At 52.3% G+C, this 15,821-nt stretch overlaps 1 protein-coding gene across 1 annotated transcript in view; it reads left to right on the top strand.

Annotated features, from left to right (window-relative positions):
* Positions 1-219: 219 nt before the first annotated feature.
* Positions 220-15,821, top strand: part of MNT (MAX network transcriptional repressor) — a 47,135-nt gene continuing 31,533 nt past the window's right edge. Inside the window, exon 1 of the mRNA XM_050909045.1 lies at positions 220-302. Coding sequence (XP_050765002.1) covers positions 230-302 — 73 coding nt within the window. The 5' untranslated portion in view covers positions 220-229. The remainder of the gene's footprint in view (positions 303-15,821) is intronic.

Raw genomic sequence — 15,821 nt, 5'->3', positions numbered from 1 at the left:
TCCCGCCCCGTCCCGTCCGGGCGGCGCCCCGCGTTCCGCGCCGCGTCTTGCCGCCGCCCGCCGCGTAGTAGCGGGGCCGCGCCAGCGCCCGCCTGTTGTGTTTCTGTTGCCGCCCGCCATCTTGTCGCCAGCGCTGCTGCCGTCGGGGCGAGCCGCGGGGCGGCGCGGCGCCTGCGGCCGGGCCCGCGCGACCGGGGAGGCGGCGGCGGCGGCGGCCGGGGCCCGCGCCATGAGCATCGAGACGCTGCTGGAGGCGGCGCGGTTCCTGGAGTGGCAGGCGCAGCAGCAGCAGACCGCACGTGGTAAGGGGCCGGCCGCGCCGCGCCGGGGCCGCCGCCTGACAGCCCGCGGCCGGCCGCGGCGGCGTGGGGACGGGGGCGGGGGCGGCGCCGGCCCGGCCTCGCCGGCACCTCGGGGCGGGGGGGGGAGGCGGGGAGCGCGGCGGTGCGGGTGCGAGGCGCTGCCGCCGGGGGCGGCGGCGGGGGAAGCCCGCGGCGGGCGGCGGTGGGGAAGTGACAGGGCGGGGGGGGGGGGGGGGGGGAGGCGGCGGGCGGCGGCGGGGGGGGTGAGAGGGGGGGCGGTGAGGGCGCGGCGCCGCCCCGGCGGGGGCTCCCTGCGGGGGGCGGGGGGGGGGGGGGGGGGGGGGGGAAGCCCGAGTGCCGCGAGCCCCGGGGGGCGCCGGCCGCCCCCGCCCCTCCCGCGGGCGCGCCGCCGCGCGCTGCGTGTCCCCGCGCGGCCGGCGGGGCGGGGGCGGGGCCGCGGCGCGTGACGCGCCAGGCGCCGCCCGCCACCACGTGCGCGCGGCCCCGCCCCGCCCGCGCGCGGAGGAGCCGTGCCCGCCCCGGCAGGGAGCCCCGCCCCGCCCCGCCCCGTCCCGCCCCGCCCCGGCGGGGAGCCCCGGCCCGCCCGGCCGTGCCCGGGCCTCCCTCGGTCCGCGGGGCGTGCCCGGTGCGGGGCTGCGGGAGCCCCGCCCGCCCGGGGAACGGGAGGCGGGGGGGGGCAGCGGGGCCGGGGAAGCCCCGCGGCGGCTGCCCCGTTCCGCCGGGCCGTAGCGGCTACCCCAGCGGCGGCAGCGCCGCCTGCCCGGCCCCTCTCCCCGCCGGCCCTGCCCCGGGCTCCCGCTGCTCCGCGGGGCTGGCTGTCGCAGAGCAGCGCCTGGGCTCGGCGGGCGCCGCCGTCTGCTAAGGGCTTCTGAAGAACGGTCGCTGCAGACGCCGCGGTCGGGTCGTTTTGCGCCTCTCGGTGTGCGTGCTGCGAGGGGCGGCGGAGCCGTGGTGCAGCGTTAGCTCAGCGACACGAGCGTGTACCTGCGGCAGGAGCGGGAGGGAGCAGCTCTTTGTGTGCCACCGCCGGGCTGTAGCTGCAAACCCATTGTTTCAGTGATGAGTCATGCAGGAGATAGTAGATGTTATGAAGCAAGGCAGCGCGGAGACGTGCAGGGGCAAGAGGCTTCCCGAATGAGAAACAAAATCGGGGGCTGACGGACTACAGGGGCCCCCTTTTCCTAGCCCGGCACTGGCCCCCCAGCCGAGGCGGGAGCTGCCCCTGCAGCCCCGAGCGGGGTGGGTGACGGAGCTCCGTGCGCCTGTCTTAAGCCTGTGACAATTTCATCGCCTTTCCTCTCAGGCGTGCTCAATGGCTGTTAATGTTCGCAGCTCGGTGGCTCACAGACAGTGAATGTGCCCTGGGTATAGCAGAGGTTAAGCACTGGAGAACTGGTTTTAAGCAGGGTTGTCCATTGTATCTTCTGCTGCTGGAAAAGATTAATTATTATCCAGCTACCCCGCACTATGAGAACGTTTTGTAAATGGGTGCAACAAGTGAGGATCTGGGATACATAGGAAGAATTGTCGGCTGCAAGGCAGGAGGGGCAGAAGTGACCTAGCTGCATCATGTTGGCAGGATGCAACCTCTGAAGGCAGGAATAATTTCTAAGTGGGGCATGGGCAAGGCAATGCACCAAAAAAAAAAAAAAAAAATCGGGCAGGCTTTCTAGTTACAAGGAGCGGCACGCAAGGATGTGCGGAGATGCTGTTTTACACCGAAGCCCGCTCCAGGTAGGACCTGCCCGGGTGAGTTTGCACAGCACCCAGCGCAGCGCTCCCTCGGTTGTGGCCGGGTGCTTTGTGTTCTGCTGCGGTACGCACGGTTACCGTTTCTGCTGCAACAGACATGTCAGGGCTGAACTGGCTGGTGGAGCAGCGGCGTCAGTGCAAACGTGGCTACTTCAGGGAAGTCGTGAGCACCAGGAAGATGTGTGGCATGAGAGGGAGGAGCCCGTCGCTTGAACTTTGGGTAACAGGAAGATGCCAGGGGCGAGCACAAGCAGAGAAATAGCTGGGAAAGACTGTTTGGGCAACAATAAAGCATTCTAGATTGGCTTCCTTCCCTCGCCGCCTTCTTCCTCTCCTCCCCCTTCAAATGTGTGTTCAGAGAAGCTTTACGGTCTGCATTACGCCCACAGTTGCACTGCATAACTCTGGGAGTCCAGTCTGGCCTTAAAATCAATCCAATTTGGGAACAGCATTAAAAACGTAAAATAAAACTGATTTAAGGCTGCTGGGCCGAAAGCTGATGGAGGTGCTGCAGAGTGCTCGGTCTGAGGCAGGAGAGCAGGACGGGAATCCCTGCGAACGCGACGGTGAGCGTGGTCTGCAGTCGTTCCTTGTGGGTCTGCCCAGCTGGTGTCCAGGCTCTCCCGCCAACTAGATGGTAAAATACCATAAATACTTAAGCTGTTGCTTTTACAAACCTGGGAATAAAGGAGGAAAACGTCTTCCATTCAGCCAGACGTTCATCATCCTGTCTTTATGAGGAAGAAAACTGATAGAAGGAAAAACCAGAAAGGTTTTGGGGAAAGGAGAGCAGAATGGCTTTGGGAGGGAAGAGGGTTAAGGTCTGGCTGGTCCCCTTCGCGGGGATTCCCGGCGACGTGGAGCGCTGCAGTACTTGCACGTGAAGACGCAGCGTGTGAGGCATAGCCGCTCGTTCTGCCTGCCCGGAGAGCGCTGTGGCCCCTTCCCAGCTGGACAGAGGCGGTGGAGGACTGTCTCTGTGTGCAGTTTGTGACTGAGAAGGAGAGCTTTCTGAAAAGAGGAGATGAAGAAGGATTCCCTGAAAGCTGACAGCAGTTGGATCTTCACGTTCTCCTTGGACTTGCCGGGAGGTCAGGCCAGCAGCTTTTGTCACTGCTTTGCACTTCTTTTTGTGGTTGATAGTTACTGGGGTGCAGCTCGAATAATCTCAAGCTTTGGGGAGTAGTGCAGCGTACAGCTGCTGGGAGAGCTCCGTGGACTAACCTGAAATGAAATCGCTTCCTTCAGGGAGGGAAGTGGTGTCTGCAAAGCTGTGAGATCGACATCTACCCCAGCACATACCCCAACATCTACCCTCTCCTTCCACGTAGCGCACGGTGCTACGTGTGACACTGGAGACCCCCGAAGCATCAGGAGAAGGCCGGCGGTGCAGGCAGGGTGGTGGGGTCCCCGGGCACCCGCGTGCCGCCTGGTGCAGCGCATGCCACGTTTCGCAGCTCTGCACGTAAAGCAGCGCTCGACTTTGGAGTCAGGTCCTGCTGTATTCATTGAGGTGCTGGTTTCCATGAGCACGCACGTGGCGTCCAAACGCTTTCAAACCTGACACAAACGTCCCGTTTCCCTGGCCGTAACCGATGCCTTTGGTCGGGTCTGTTTCGTTTTCCGGCAGGTATGCACGTGGCTTTTCCTGCTCCTTCAGCCTCTTCCACCAGTGGAAAATTAAACCACGTAGGCTTTGCTTTTTTTAATTTATAACCAGAGCAAGTCTTGTTCTGTGCCTTCAGCTCTCTGAGGGCCGTTTATTGCTTTGGGGAATTGTTTGCGACACTGTTTGGGTTTGCCTCTGTGGCTGGGGTGAAGCCCTGCCACGGGCCGCTCTCACCCACCGCAGGGAAACCCGGGCGGCTTTTCATGTGGAGCCTGCCCTGCTGTCAGCCTGTGCGCAGCGGTGTCGCTTCTTGTGTCCCTAGGTAATCGGGCACTGCCTACAATATGGTTCAAACTGTGTTTACAAGATGTTTACCCAAAAGCCTGTTGAATATTACATATTACATGTATTAATATTTCAGAGAACATAATTTCAAATTGCTGAAAGAAGTAGAGTCTAAATACATCAGCTTGAGATGTACCCGTAAGAGTAACAGCTTGACAGAGTATGGCAACGTGGTGCAGTCGTGATGGGGACCTCGGGGGCGAGAGGGACTTCAGTGCCGTGGGGATCCTTGAGTTGTGCCGTTCGTTGTTAAAGCCGAGTTCAGATTTTGCTAAAACACTTGCTGGAATTTGAAGGACGCAGCACAAGTGGTTGGTTGTTGTCTCCCAAGTAAACTGGGAGCAAATGAAATGCAAGTAACAGACTAAGTTAGAGGGAATTGTATGCTTATTAATTAAACAGCTACCCAGATACATCTGATGATTTTTACATCTATAGAATCCTCACTCTTGATGGCACTTCCACAGCATAAACATTTCTGCTACTTACTGACTTAAAACAGTGGGCTCTTTTGGAGGCTCTTTTGCTTGTGTGCTCATTGCACATCCCAGTTTGATCCTGTGAGTAGGCTTGGTTTTGCTGCATGCTTTGCGCTGGGCTTATATGACTTGGAAATAGTTTCTTAGAAATGCGTATGATGGATTTATGTCGATATGCAGAGAGACGTAACGACAGTGAAACTTCAGTGGTTTGGCTCGTCATCTGTACTCCTGTTTATATGCTCAGCAGACCCATTCTCCTACGTGATGACAAACATTATGTAAATGATGATATTAATAATAGTGTTATTTGGATCTCATTAATTTGTGGGGAAAAAAAACCCAACAGATTTGGGGGAGGCGAGGGGGATAGTTGATGTTATGCATTTCTTCTTATAATATTAACACCATGGGAATGCAAACAATAACAGACACACCCTGGACGTACACCATGTGGGCCACATACTTCAGCGTTTCTGATTGTTTTGGGAGTCAGGATTTTGAAGCACTCTTGTCCACATCTGAGCTTTCATGCTTCATAATGTTGCTGCTGCTAACCCTTTTTCTGTAAACAAGTGGCTCACATGCACGTAAATGCATGTGTTTGCACATGCACAAACCCACAAACTGAGATCCTTTTTCTGTCTGTTATTTGCAAACTCCAGACACATTTGACTTGAATTAGAGGGTGGCTGATTTCTTTGAATTTGGGTTAATCCAAGAATGTTTCATGATCTCAGAAAACACATCTATTTATAATTGCAAGTAACGAATATTTGTTTTCTTAGGGTTTTTCCCATAGATACTCGTCTACAGCCTGCTCAGCTTGCGCTCTCTGCTTTGCTTGGTGCTGCTCAATTATGTTTATAGCCTTTCATTTTTTCAAATATTGCCAGCAAGGGTGGTGACCGTACAGTAAGCATAGCTCTGGTCTTTTCCCATCTCATCTAACTGCCATTTTGGCACACATCTTAATTGCATGGGATTGATAACAAGATATGTGGTGACCAGAAAGATTTCCTGTGGCTGTAGTGCCACCCACCTGGTGCTGATGGGTGAGGAAGAGGACCAGCTCACACCCAGCACCCGTCTTTCGGCAACGGCTCGATGCTGTGCTCAGTGTGGTCCTCCTCTGGTGTCTCTCTACAGGTCCCACGAGTACGATGTTGAGATGCATCTCCAGAAACCCCGTAGGGTTTTTAGGCCACAGCTGGCTTTTGCCTGGCCAGCTCGGGATGCACGCAGGTCCTCAGTGTCTCTGGGTGCGTGTGGCCGTGTCCTCAGTCACCGCTGGCGTGCTGCAGGCAGCGCATCCGCCTGGATTTCTTTCAGGAGAAGTTAAAGCACCTCCCAACAAATAGTGCGGCGTTTATCTTTTTCCAAAGGCTTCCGGGTAGACGAGAGCCACGCTGCAGCCCCGGAGGACGCCAGTGCCACAGTGGCAGGCGGGAATAGCTTTGCTAGACGTGAACGCAAGCTTCACTTGCTGGAGTCTGCATAGGCCTGCCGAAACCACAGAATAAACTGACAGCGGGCTGGCTTCTGGAAAATAATTGCCTCACATAATCCTAACCTATCTTTTTACTCAAGTGCTAGACTAGCTGTTGTGCTCACCTTTTCCTTTCTTTTTTTTTTCCTTTTTTTTACTTTACGATGAGTGCAAACCTGGTGTAGGCAATCAGGCCTGGTGGTGGAGGGTAAGGGAGTCACACTGGCTGCAGCAGAGGACCCCTTCCAAATCTGATGTTGTCTGCACAATTCATCTCTCCTGATGCACTAAAGTAACTTTTTTATCTCATTGTTTTGGGAAGCAGCACTGCGTCATAGGCCAACAGCAACAGCATAGGCCTGTGGGGCACGTCAGTTGAATTTTGTCTATAAAATGCTGAGCTGCCTGCAACTGGACAAAGCTATATAAACATCAAAACTTTTCTTTTTTTTTTTTTTTTTTTTTTCCTTTTTAAATTGAAGAGAGCTCTGATCCTCTCAGTGGTATCTTGTGGCAGTGAGTCCCACAGCATAATCATATTCAATATGTGAAAGGGTTTCTTTGTTTTTAACTTGTTGCTTTTGAGGTATTTGAGATATGTAGCGCTGGGGAGCGGGCTGGCTGCCCACCCTGCACGCTGGTCTGGGGGCTCCGATTCAGGGCAGAGCCACACGTGCAGCTGCAGTCTGAGGGAAGAAGTAAAACTGCACATAAGTTGTCCTTCATTTCCCATCTTCATCCCCTCCTGTCTTCTCTACATGTACAGGTGTACGGGTATGCTTAGAAAGGGAACGATAATACAAATGCAAAATACAGCATACAGAGTTTGCAGGCCTTCCTTGCCAAATAAAAAGGAGACTTCCCTTCCATTGGCTGATAAATTGTTTCACCAAGGGACACCAAAGCATTTTATAGTCCTTAGTTGAATTTTGCAGCACTTCTGAAAGGTCACAGGTGGAAGAGCTGAGGTGCAGGGATGTGAAGTGCCTTACCTAAAGCGCTGCCTTGATAAGGCAAGAAGTAAAGCCGAGCTTTCTGGTTCCCCTTCTCCTGTCTAGCTGCATGTGGAGGTTGGAGTATAGAAAGCCCCAAGACTCGCTGAACATCACAACATCTCCCGACTGGAAGCTGCCTGCGTTACATTGCAGAGGATGGGATAGGGATGAATAAGGAGTGTTTCGTACTGAAATCAGGTCTGTCTTATTGCAGATGGTACAATTCACTCTACTTGCTAGTTAAAGATTCCCTTGGGCTTTCCCTGTCCTTCCTTCGGCCTCTGATCTTTTTCATAGCAGCACCTGATAAAGCAGGTAGTTCCCTCTTGTGTTTCTATGCTCAGGGTTGTATGTAGAAGCATGATGTGTATCTGATGGGACCTCATGAGAGCCTACAAGGTGGTGATAACCCTGCAGAAGGCAATGGATGTGCCATGTGTTAGCACGTGTGTTATGCCTGGTGCATCACACAGATAGTGCTACCTGGAACTGTACCTAAGTGCTGTTGCTGGTAATGGGATTCCCACTGTCCCTGGGCAGTGTGTTTGTATCTCTGTACGTAGAAGAGGCAAGTGACAGAGGGAGACTGTCTGGCGTGACCTTGGCAGGGTGGATTGGCGCCTGGGAGCTGGTTCTGCTCAGGCTAGTGAGAGATGCTGGGAAGGGGATCAAACTCTATAGTGCTCACTCCCACCTTTCCAAAATCGCCTTGTATGAACAGGACCATCTGAATTCGATGTCCACTGTAGGAAATTTTGGTCACAATCTTGATTCTATTTCCTTCATATGCCCATTTAGCTTGTTAGAAGTGCATCCTTACTCATGAAGTCTCCAGACCAATCTCTGAGTATTTCTGCAGCTCAAAAGACACTAGGTTTTCCCACTGCAGCACCAATACTCCCTGGTTCAGGATCCTGGCAGGATCTTGCTTGTGAGGACATGCTGTAGTTTTAGGTGTGATGTAGATCGGACTCTTGTCCATTTGCAGGAAGCCGAGCAAACAAAGACCGTACCAAGTATTTTTGATGAGGAACGCACGTTTAGTGCATGCCTGGACCATTGGCAGACGATGCTGTAGGTTCAAGGGTTTTGTTGTGAAGGTGGGCAGAATTGCAGTGGTGCTGTAATGTGTGCTGGAGGAGGATGTGGCCTGCTCCGAGAACCTGCTCTTCCTCCTGGGGTACTGGCACGCTGACTCCGTGAGTTAAGACTCCGTGAGTTAAGACGTTAACTTTGGGAAGAGCCTCGCTCTGTGACTGAGAGCAATGTCTGTGTGAATTCAGAGATGGCAGAGATAACTGCCCTGGTGCAGCCAATTTGGGTGATCGAGGAAAGCTGCACGTGTATTGTGCTTTGATGGGCAGACACCCTTGGGTTCTTATCTCCTTTTCTTTTTCAAGTATGGAGATAGGATTCTGAAGGGTAATCTGCACATTTCCATTCATTTCCTTGAGAAGAGAGCTGACTAGTGTGAGCAGCCTGTGAAAACAACCCTTGGCACAGCCCTGGGATGAAGGTGCAGCAGTGGGCTGTTCTTGTCACGGGGGGAATGTTATGTGGACTGGGGCTGAGCAAATACGCTTACCTAACAGGCTGGTAATTAACCAACAGATCCGGTTTTGCCATGACTCAGTGTGTGACATGAAGTCATTTAACCTGTCTTTGCTTCAGTTTCTACCATGTGTAAAATACAAGCAGTGTGTTGTCTGACTTAAAGAAGTTTGCAGACCACTTGCATGCTGAGGGTCTGAGACCTGCTTGTGAGCGGTGGATGAAGTGAGGTCTCGGAGTCTCTTCTGTGGGCACGTCAGGTGTCTGGGCTTTTTGTTGTCTTTTAAGAGTACATATTTTGTTTGTAACACGGTTTATTAAGTCAGCTCATGTTTGCCATTCTTTTCCAACCAGTACATTTAAAGCGCATCATCGTTTGCTGTGTTTCTGCAGACTTCAGTGCGCCACGCTGTCCCAGGGCCAGAAGGGGAGACTGCAGTTTCCTCGTGTGCGTTGGAGCAGGTGGGGTTGGATCCTGCCTGTCCTCAGTGCCGCTTTTTGCTCTGAACTGCGACACAGAAGCTGTTCAACTTGCAAATAACGGCTCATCAGGACACATTACTTTGTCTGCCTATTTCTTAAAAATGCCAATGCCCAATGGAAAAGCATTGAGACAGCATCTCGTATAGAAACAGCTCTGCTGGTTGTCTGCCCAGGTGAAGCTCCTCAGGCGATGGAGCAGTCAGTAGTCAATCGTGTGCTGTTGGTGCCCGCTCCGCCTGTCAGAGCCAGTGCTTTTCTGCACTTTATCCTGAATTCCGCAGAAAGGTACAACAAGAGTTTTACATCAGTCCAGCCTGCCAAGCTTCGGTGCTGCAGGAGAAACAGCGCGCAGCATGCTCGACACCTTTGCGGCTTGAAGGCACTGGGGTGGTCTGTCTATATATAAGGCTGTCCACAATGGTTTTATTTTTTTAGCAGTCTTGATCTGTTTTCTTTTCCTTTGTAGTACTGCTAAATCCTGGCCCTTTTATTTCTTTCTTCTGTCCGCTAAGAGTTAGTTGTAACTAAAATGCAGCTAAAATGACTATGTGGAGCTGATTCAGGGTTTCAGTTAAGCACTGGAATAGCAAATAAAAGCACAATGTAAATTATCCATAGAGATTTGAGAAGCTGTTGCTTTGAGAAACGTCTGCCAGGTATTCTTTAGTTATGGTTGATTCTTCTTTGGGACTTGGGAGATGAACTGCAAGATTTCTTGAGGGTCTTTCCAACCTTCCTTTCTGCATTCCAGGAGCTGCGATGGTTTTGTTGAAAGGAAATACTCACTTCCTTGTAAGCCATCTGTCTCCATAAAGTAGGAATAAAGCTTGTCTGCTCCCTAGGTTTTATCAGGCAAGAGGATCACCTTGTCATTTCTCTAACTTATTTCAGTTTTGGATACTGAGGTCACTGATTTCTAAGAGTTACAGATAAGCCCGTCATGCTGAAACCATTAATGGTCTGTATTGGTTGCTGCTAAGGAGGGGTAGTTTATGTGAAGGCTGATTTTCCTTTGCTTTTACAGGTATGACATGAATGTGTCATCATCTTCTGGCTGAGAAAATGGAGATTCGAGTATTTTTGTTGTTAATAGTGAATGGTGACATCGTCTGCAGATAAGGTATGAAGAGTGTGTGGTGTGCCAGTGTAGTGAGGATAGGTCAGCAGAGAGAGTAGCAGGTAGGAGCTAGGGTCTCTAAAACCCTGAAATTGAAATCCCAGGAGGGCTGGCTTAGCTCTCGCTCCTCTGGAGTGTATCACGAGCTTCTGATTTCTAATCATGAAGCATTTCAGTATCCTCTGTGAATAGCATGCTTTGAAAATACGGTTTAGTCTTTCTTTAAGAAGACAATGTGGCCCAGTCTGTGTGAATAGGCAGGAAAAAGGGATGTTTTGGTAGCAGGCTGAAATCTGAACACGGCACCTAGATGAGCAGCACCAAGTGAGCGGTCTTATTGAAGAGTCGTCAGGTGCCTTGCAACCAGCTCTTTACTGTGGTCTCACTGGTGAGGGCCTGCTGCAGCCACAGCCGGGAGCCCGGAGGGTTTTGGAGAGAAGTGCTGTCTCTCGGGGCTGCCACTTTACTGATGGAGAAGCAGTAGTGCAAAGCGATGGACCCCAAACAAAGCGGTTTTAGCAAAGATGGGAGAGAAAAGTTGGGCTTCTGTTGTGCTGTTTTCAACCAAAATTCAGAGGGGCTCAGAGAAGGCAGTCACAATTTCAAAGGAGTCTCAGTCCTCCAGCTTGTTTCTAGGCTCTTGAAAGCGCCAGCGGCTGTTTGCTGGCGTAGCCTCTTGTGTCAGCAGCCTTAGTTATGACTCAGAGTTTGCCTGGCTCAGGCTGAGCATTACTGGTCTCCGGTACTGCTGACTCTGTTCTTATCTTCTCTTTCCTGGTTCTCCCCTCCGCAGTCTGGGACCTGCAGAAACAGAAACCAGCCTTCAGGCTGCAGCCTGCCCTTCCTCTCAGCATGGCGGTCCCCCTCCCCGAGTGCGGCCGAGCCGGCCTCGGAAATGGAAGAAATCTGGAGACTCTTCTGTCCCCAGCGCTTTCCTGGTATGAACCAGGAGTGACTCCTGTGGGTGACGCTGCTGTAGAACCGGTGTGAGTGAAATCCAGGGCACTCTCCTCCGGGTCTGTAGCGGTTCATGGTGTGCAGTATAAGCTCCCAGAAGCATTGAATGATTCAGAGAAACACTTCAGACTATTCAGAAAATTACACCACAGAACTGCCAATGCCTAACTGTTCATGGAGTTAAGTAATATTCTCTCTCTGTACTGGGGAGGGACCTTTAAGCATACGTAGATGCTTGATTATGCAATGGCACATGCCGTTGATAAATTCTAAGTACCGATAGTGTCCCTAGTAAGAAAATAGGAGCATTAAAAAGGGCATTGAAATTCCTTAAAGGCATGCTTATGCAGTGCTGTTGCAGCATGACTTAGGTGGGAGGCTCCGTGACATACCCTGGCCACTGCCGGGCCACGCTGCCAGCCCAGGAGGCACGTGCAGTGCTGCCTGCACGGCTGCTCCCTTTGCTGGCCGTGCTTGCTGTTACAGATGGGTGGCATTTCCAGGACAGGCAAACGGGAGGAGATAAATTTAAACCTGGCAGATTATTAGGTAACAAAGTTAAGAGTGCCTGGCACTGTGTGTTCCTGGACCATCAGGGCTGTAAAATAGCACCAGTCCATCGGTTAGGAATGCTGACCCTGTTTCTGTGTCCTGTGACAAGATTTGCTGTTCTGTCCTGTTGCTGCTGGTGTTGCTGTCGTCCTCCTTTACGGTGTACCGCCTGGGTGGCTTGGCCGGGAAGCTGAGGTGCCCTGCTCTCGCGACCTGGGCCTTTTGGCAGGTGGTGTGGTGTGGGCAGGGTGAGGTTCCTTGTCCCCTTGTGCCTCGGTTGTGGTTCAGACCCCCTGAAGGTTCACAGCGCTGGTTCGCTCCCTTGGTTTTTTCAGTCCTCAGTCCCTTTGATGAGAGTGTCAAGAATGAGTGGAAATTACACATCATTTTGGTGTGTACCTTCCGGTTCATCTGTCCCTCTTAGCCCAAGAAAATGCCCTATGCCTTGCCTGCTTTTTCCATACTGGGCTTGCAGAAGCTCATGTACCGAGTGCAGTGCAAAGAATGAGCCATGCGTGCATCTGAGCACACAGCGCACCGGTTACCGTTCATTGTTTTTATCTGTATCTGTGAAGGAAAGTGGGTGAACTTATTTCATATGGAAAAACAAAGAGCTCTAGGGGGCTTTTTTAAAGCGTGTCTTTAGTTTGTTTGCAAGGTGTGAGTACAAAGTGAGCAGGAGACAGAGATCTTCATAGCTCGATGGAAGTGTTTCTGTCCTGAAGGTGTCTGTGTGTTAGGAAGAGGTGCCTTAAGAGACCCTTGAATCCCCTTGCTGGCGGGAGGGGTTGATAGCGTGGTTCCTTGTTGCCTGTGGATGAGTCAGACACAGAGGACAGTGGCTCACTGGTGTCAGATTTTGGCTAAAAAAAAAAAAAAAATCCTTGAAATAAACTCTTTAGCTCAGGGGAGCTCAAGATTTGCAACACCAAAGGCCTTGTTGGCAGCTTGTCAGCAGCCTGAGGGCTGCACCTGCTTTGCAGAGACATTTACATAAATATTTCTGATCAGTAATGCATGCTTGTAACCTTACTTCCCTGTTCTCTTGGCTTCCCTGATGAATGAAAATTACTTGTCGTAGGAATTTCACTGCCGACTCCTGCTTGTGCACTGGAAAGCATTGCCATCGGTGCAGACCTCAGCTGCAGGTCTCCTTTCCAGATCCTCTCCTCTGCTGTCGCGACGTTAGCGCCAGAAGCCAGTGCAGGAGTGCATTCAGCATGGGCAGGTTCTGCTGTCCTCATCAGACCTCGAGCTGTGCCGGGAGTTTCCATTAATTGACTTCTTTGCTGCTGCCCTCCTGTCCGGCACGGTGCAGTTTTACGTCTAGGTGGAAGTTGTGCGGTCTTTCGTCCGGCGTGTGCCCGGCAGGGGCTGGCGCCGGGTCGGCCGCCGGGACGCTCTCCCTCTCCCAGAGGCCAGCTACCTGTGCCGCCCCGGCGCTGCCTGCGTGGCCGAACACGCACATAGAAAACATGATTAGTCAGCAGGTCACCGGGGCTGAATTTCCTCATGCATCCTGTGCCAGGGCCATCGCGTTGGCTCTGGCCGCAGACCAAGCGGCAAAGTGGAGCAAAAGAATTGCAGACAAAGGGCTTTTATTTATTAGTTATTAATGTTCAGTTGAACCAGTCTGAAATCATTGGTAGCTAAGATTTATGTTGTTTACATCAGGGGATTCCTGCTGGGGTTTTTGCCACCCTGCCCTGCTTTACTACTTCCTTTAAGGAAATGTTGATAATTACCCTGAAATATTTTGAGAAAATGTAGAGAAATACTGCATTCAGAGACTGAGGTTCTGTTTAAACAGCCTCACATTTTGGAGTCAGTCAGGTCTTGAGCTCACTTCCCCTCCTACTTGGTGGTACAAGGAGTTGAATTAAAATTTTGGATTTGAGTCTCAGGCAACCATGGGAGAAGTGCTCTTTGGATGTGAACTCCTTCCAGATCACCGAGTTTCACATGGTGCCTTTCCAAGTGCCGCAGGGTTAGAGGCTGGAGATGCAGCCCGGGTGCTGGAGCTCAATCCAGGTGTTGCTTTCTCCTCGTGTAGGTGCTGGACAGTATTTAGCCTGTCAGCTGGGTGCTTGACCCCGTTCCTGGTCTCGTAAGGCGTGTGTGTTCGGGCTGTTGCTGCAGCTGAGAGTTGAACTAGGGCTGCTGAGGTTTGTAAGGTTTGAAGTTCTCCTCCTTCTCCCCTCTGGCAGCAGGTACGGTGCCGGGCTGCCTTCCCTGAAGCTCATGCTGCGTGTCTCTTCAGGCGCTCCTCGCTGGCCTCCTCCTCCCGGGGGTCTCGGATGCTTTGCTGCAGGCCTGGTGTGGCTCCGGACAGAGTTGTTCAGGCAGCCAGCGAGCAGAGTTGGGCCAAAGTGCTTTAATGAAGGTTGGAGGAAATACGATGTATGCTGTAGAAATCCTGGGCTGAAGGGAACTTCAGGAAATCATGTTGTCTGTGAATCAGGGACAGTGACTCTGTGCAGTCACATGTACCAAAGGTCATTCAGAATCGGGAATGAAAGTTTTGTTCCCTTTATGGCGCTCTCTTGCTTTTGCACTACACCCCTCAAAATCAAAAGCTGTACACAAGCAGCGGCAGGGCCCCTCGGGTGGTGTGTGAGGGCTGGGCAGCTCCGTGGCTGGTGAGGTTGCCTTACCGGGGGGGCCCTTTTCCCCTTGTTCCACTTGTTGTATTTAATACAGCTGCTTCTTGAAGTTAATCGGGGGTTTGAGCGTAACCTGGTAATTCCAGGTTGCAGTATACAGGCTTTTCTATCAAATTTCCTAAATAGACACTCCGACTTCAGTGTTTAGGTCAAGCCCAAGCTTCCCCTGTGGACAGGCTCTTTTGGGATGTTTCTTAGAGCTTCCTCTGAATTACCTGATACTGGCCACTATATAAGAGAGGATACCAGACTGTATGTGTCATTTCTTTAGCTCAAAGCATGCTGTTGGTGCACCATTTTTTGTTGCAACTCCTTGGAGGCTGTTAGGAATGGGATCCGCTGAGTTTCATGGACAGCGGGTTTGGAGGTATTTGATTAAGGCTGTGAGATGTCTAGATGCCAGGGCCACTGGCGCCACAGGACTTGTATAAATAAATTTAATTTGTGCCATGTTCACACAATTAAAGCTGGAGACCTGGATCACATTTAATGAGGATTATTTTGCTAGTCGGGCCACACAGATTTCATTTACTTTGTCTAGTGTTCTAAAAACATGTAGGAACGTACGCACATCAAAGCTGAGTTTAGGAGCTTGAATAAAATCCACAGCAGTAAAGTGCCCTGACGGGTTTGTATCAGTGTAAAGTCCATTGAGCTAAGATTTACACCTGATAGTATAAAATACAGGGTATTTTAACTGAAGAAGCCTGCCCTGCCCTGCATGGGTGGTTGGTTATGACCAGCTGCAGTCCTGCGGCTGCTGTTTCTCTCTCGGCCGTTGGGTGTCCTGGGTCAGTGCTGGGAGAACTGGGAGCAGGGTCGCCTGTCTCATGAGGTTTCCCTGTCTCCCACACACTGGCTCTGGTTTAGGAGGCGATCCTGCAATGCACAATTTTTCCCCAGGTTGCTGTTAGTCAGGGCTGGTCTCTGGGCATTGAGACCACTGCTGCAGTGAACGGCGGCATTGTCCTGGGGCTGCCACAGGGCCAGGGCGGGCTCCTTGGTCAAATGCTCAGTAGCTCTTTGCCGATTTAAAAATAGAAAAGGAAAAATTGAAAATGTTTTGTTGTGGATTGATTTCTTCTGCTGTACAATAGAGCGCAGTGATGTGTTTACACAGGGACACGAGCAGGGAGGGCTTTGGGAAGGTGTTGTAGAAGCAAACATTGCTTGGGGTGGTGACTCCATCCCCGCGGGCTTGCGCGAGGACAGGCGGGGACTGATCCTGAACTTACACCAGATCCCTCCGAGGAGCGGGCACAGGCTCCCAGCTGGGTCCTGCCACAGCTCTCAAAGGTCCATTAATCTTGTTCAGCTCAGTAATGTTTGCCCTTGGCAGAAAGGCCTTGCCGTTTGTGGGTTTGGACCTTGGGAGTGGGAATTGACTGGATCAGGCCGTTTCTCTCCACGCGGTGCTGGGACGGGGGAGAAGGAGGCTGGTCGGGTGGTGTCTTGCTTTTCATCTGCTGCTGCGATCGTGGCGTCCCCGGAGACGTTGGGGTTGCC

This window comes from Gymnogyps californianus, chromosome 20, assembly GCF_018139145.2.
Source record: "Gymnogyps californianus isolate 813 chromosome 20, ASM1813914v2, whole genome shotgun sequence".
Taxonomy (NCBI): Eukaryota; Metazoa; Chordata; class Aves; order Accipitriformes; family Cathartidae; genus Gymnogyps; species Gymnogyps californianus.
This window is presented reverse-complemented; position numbering and strand designations above follow the sequence as displayed.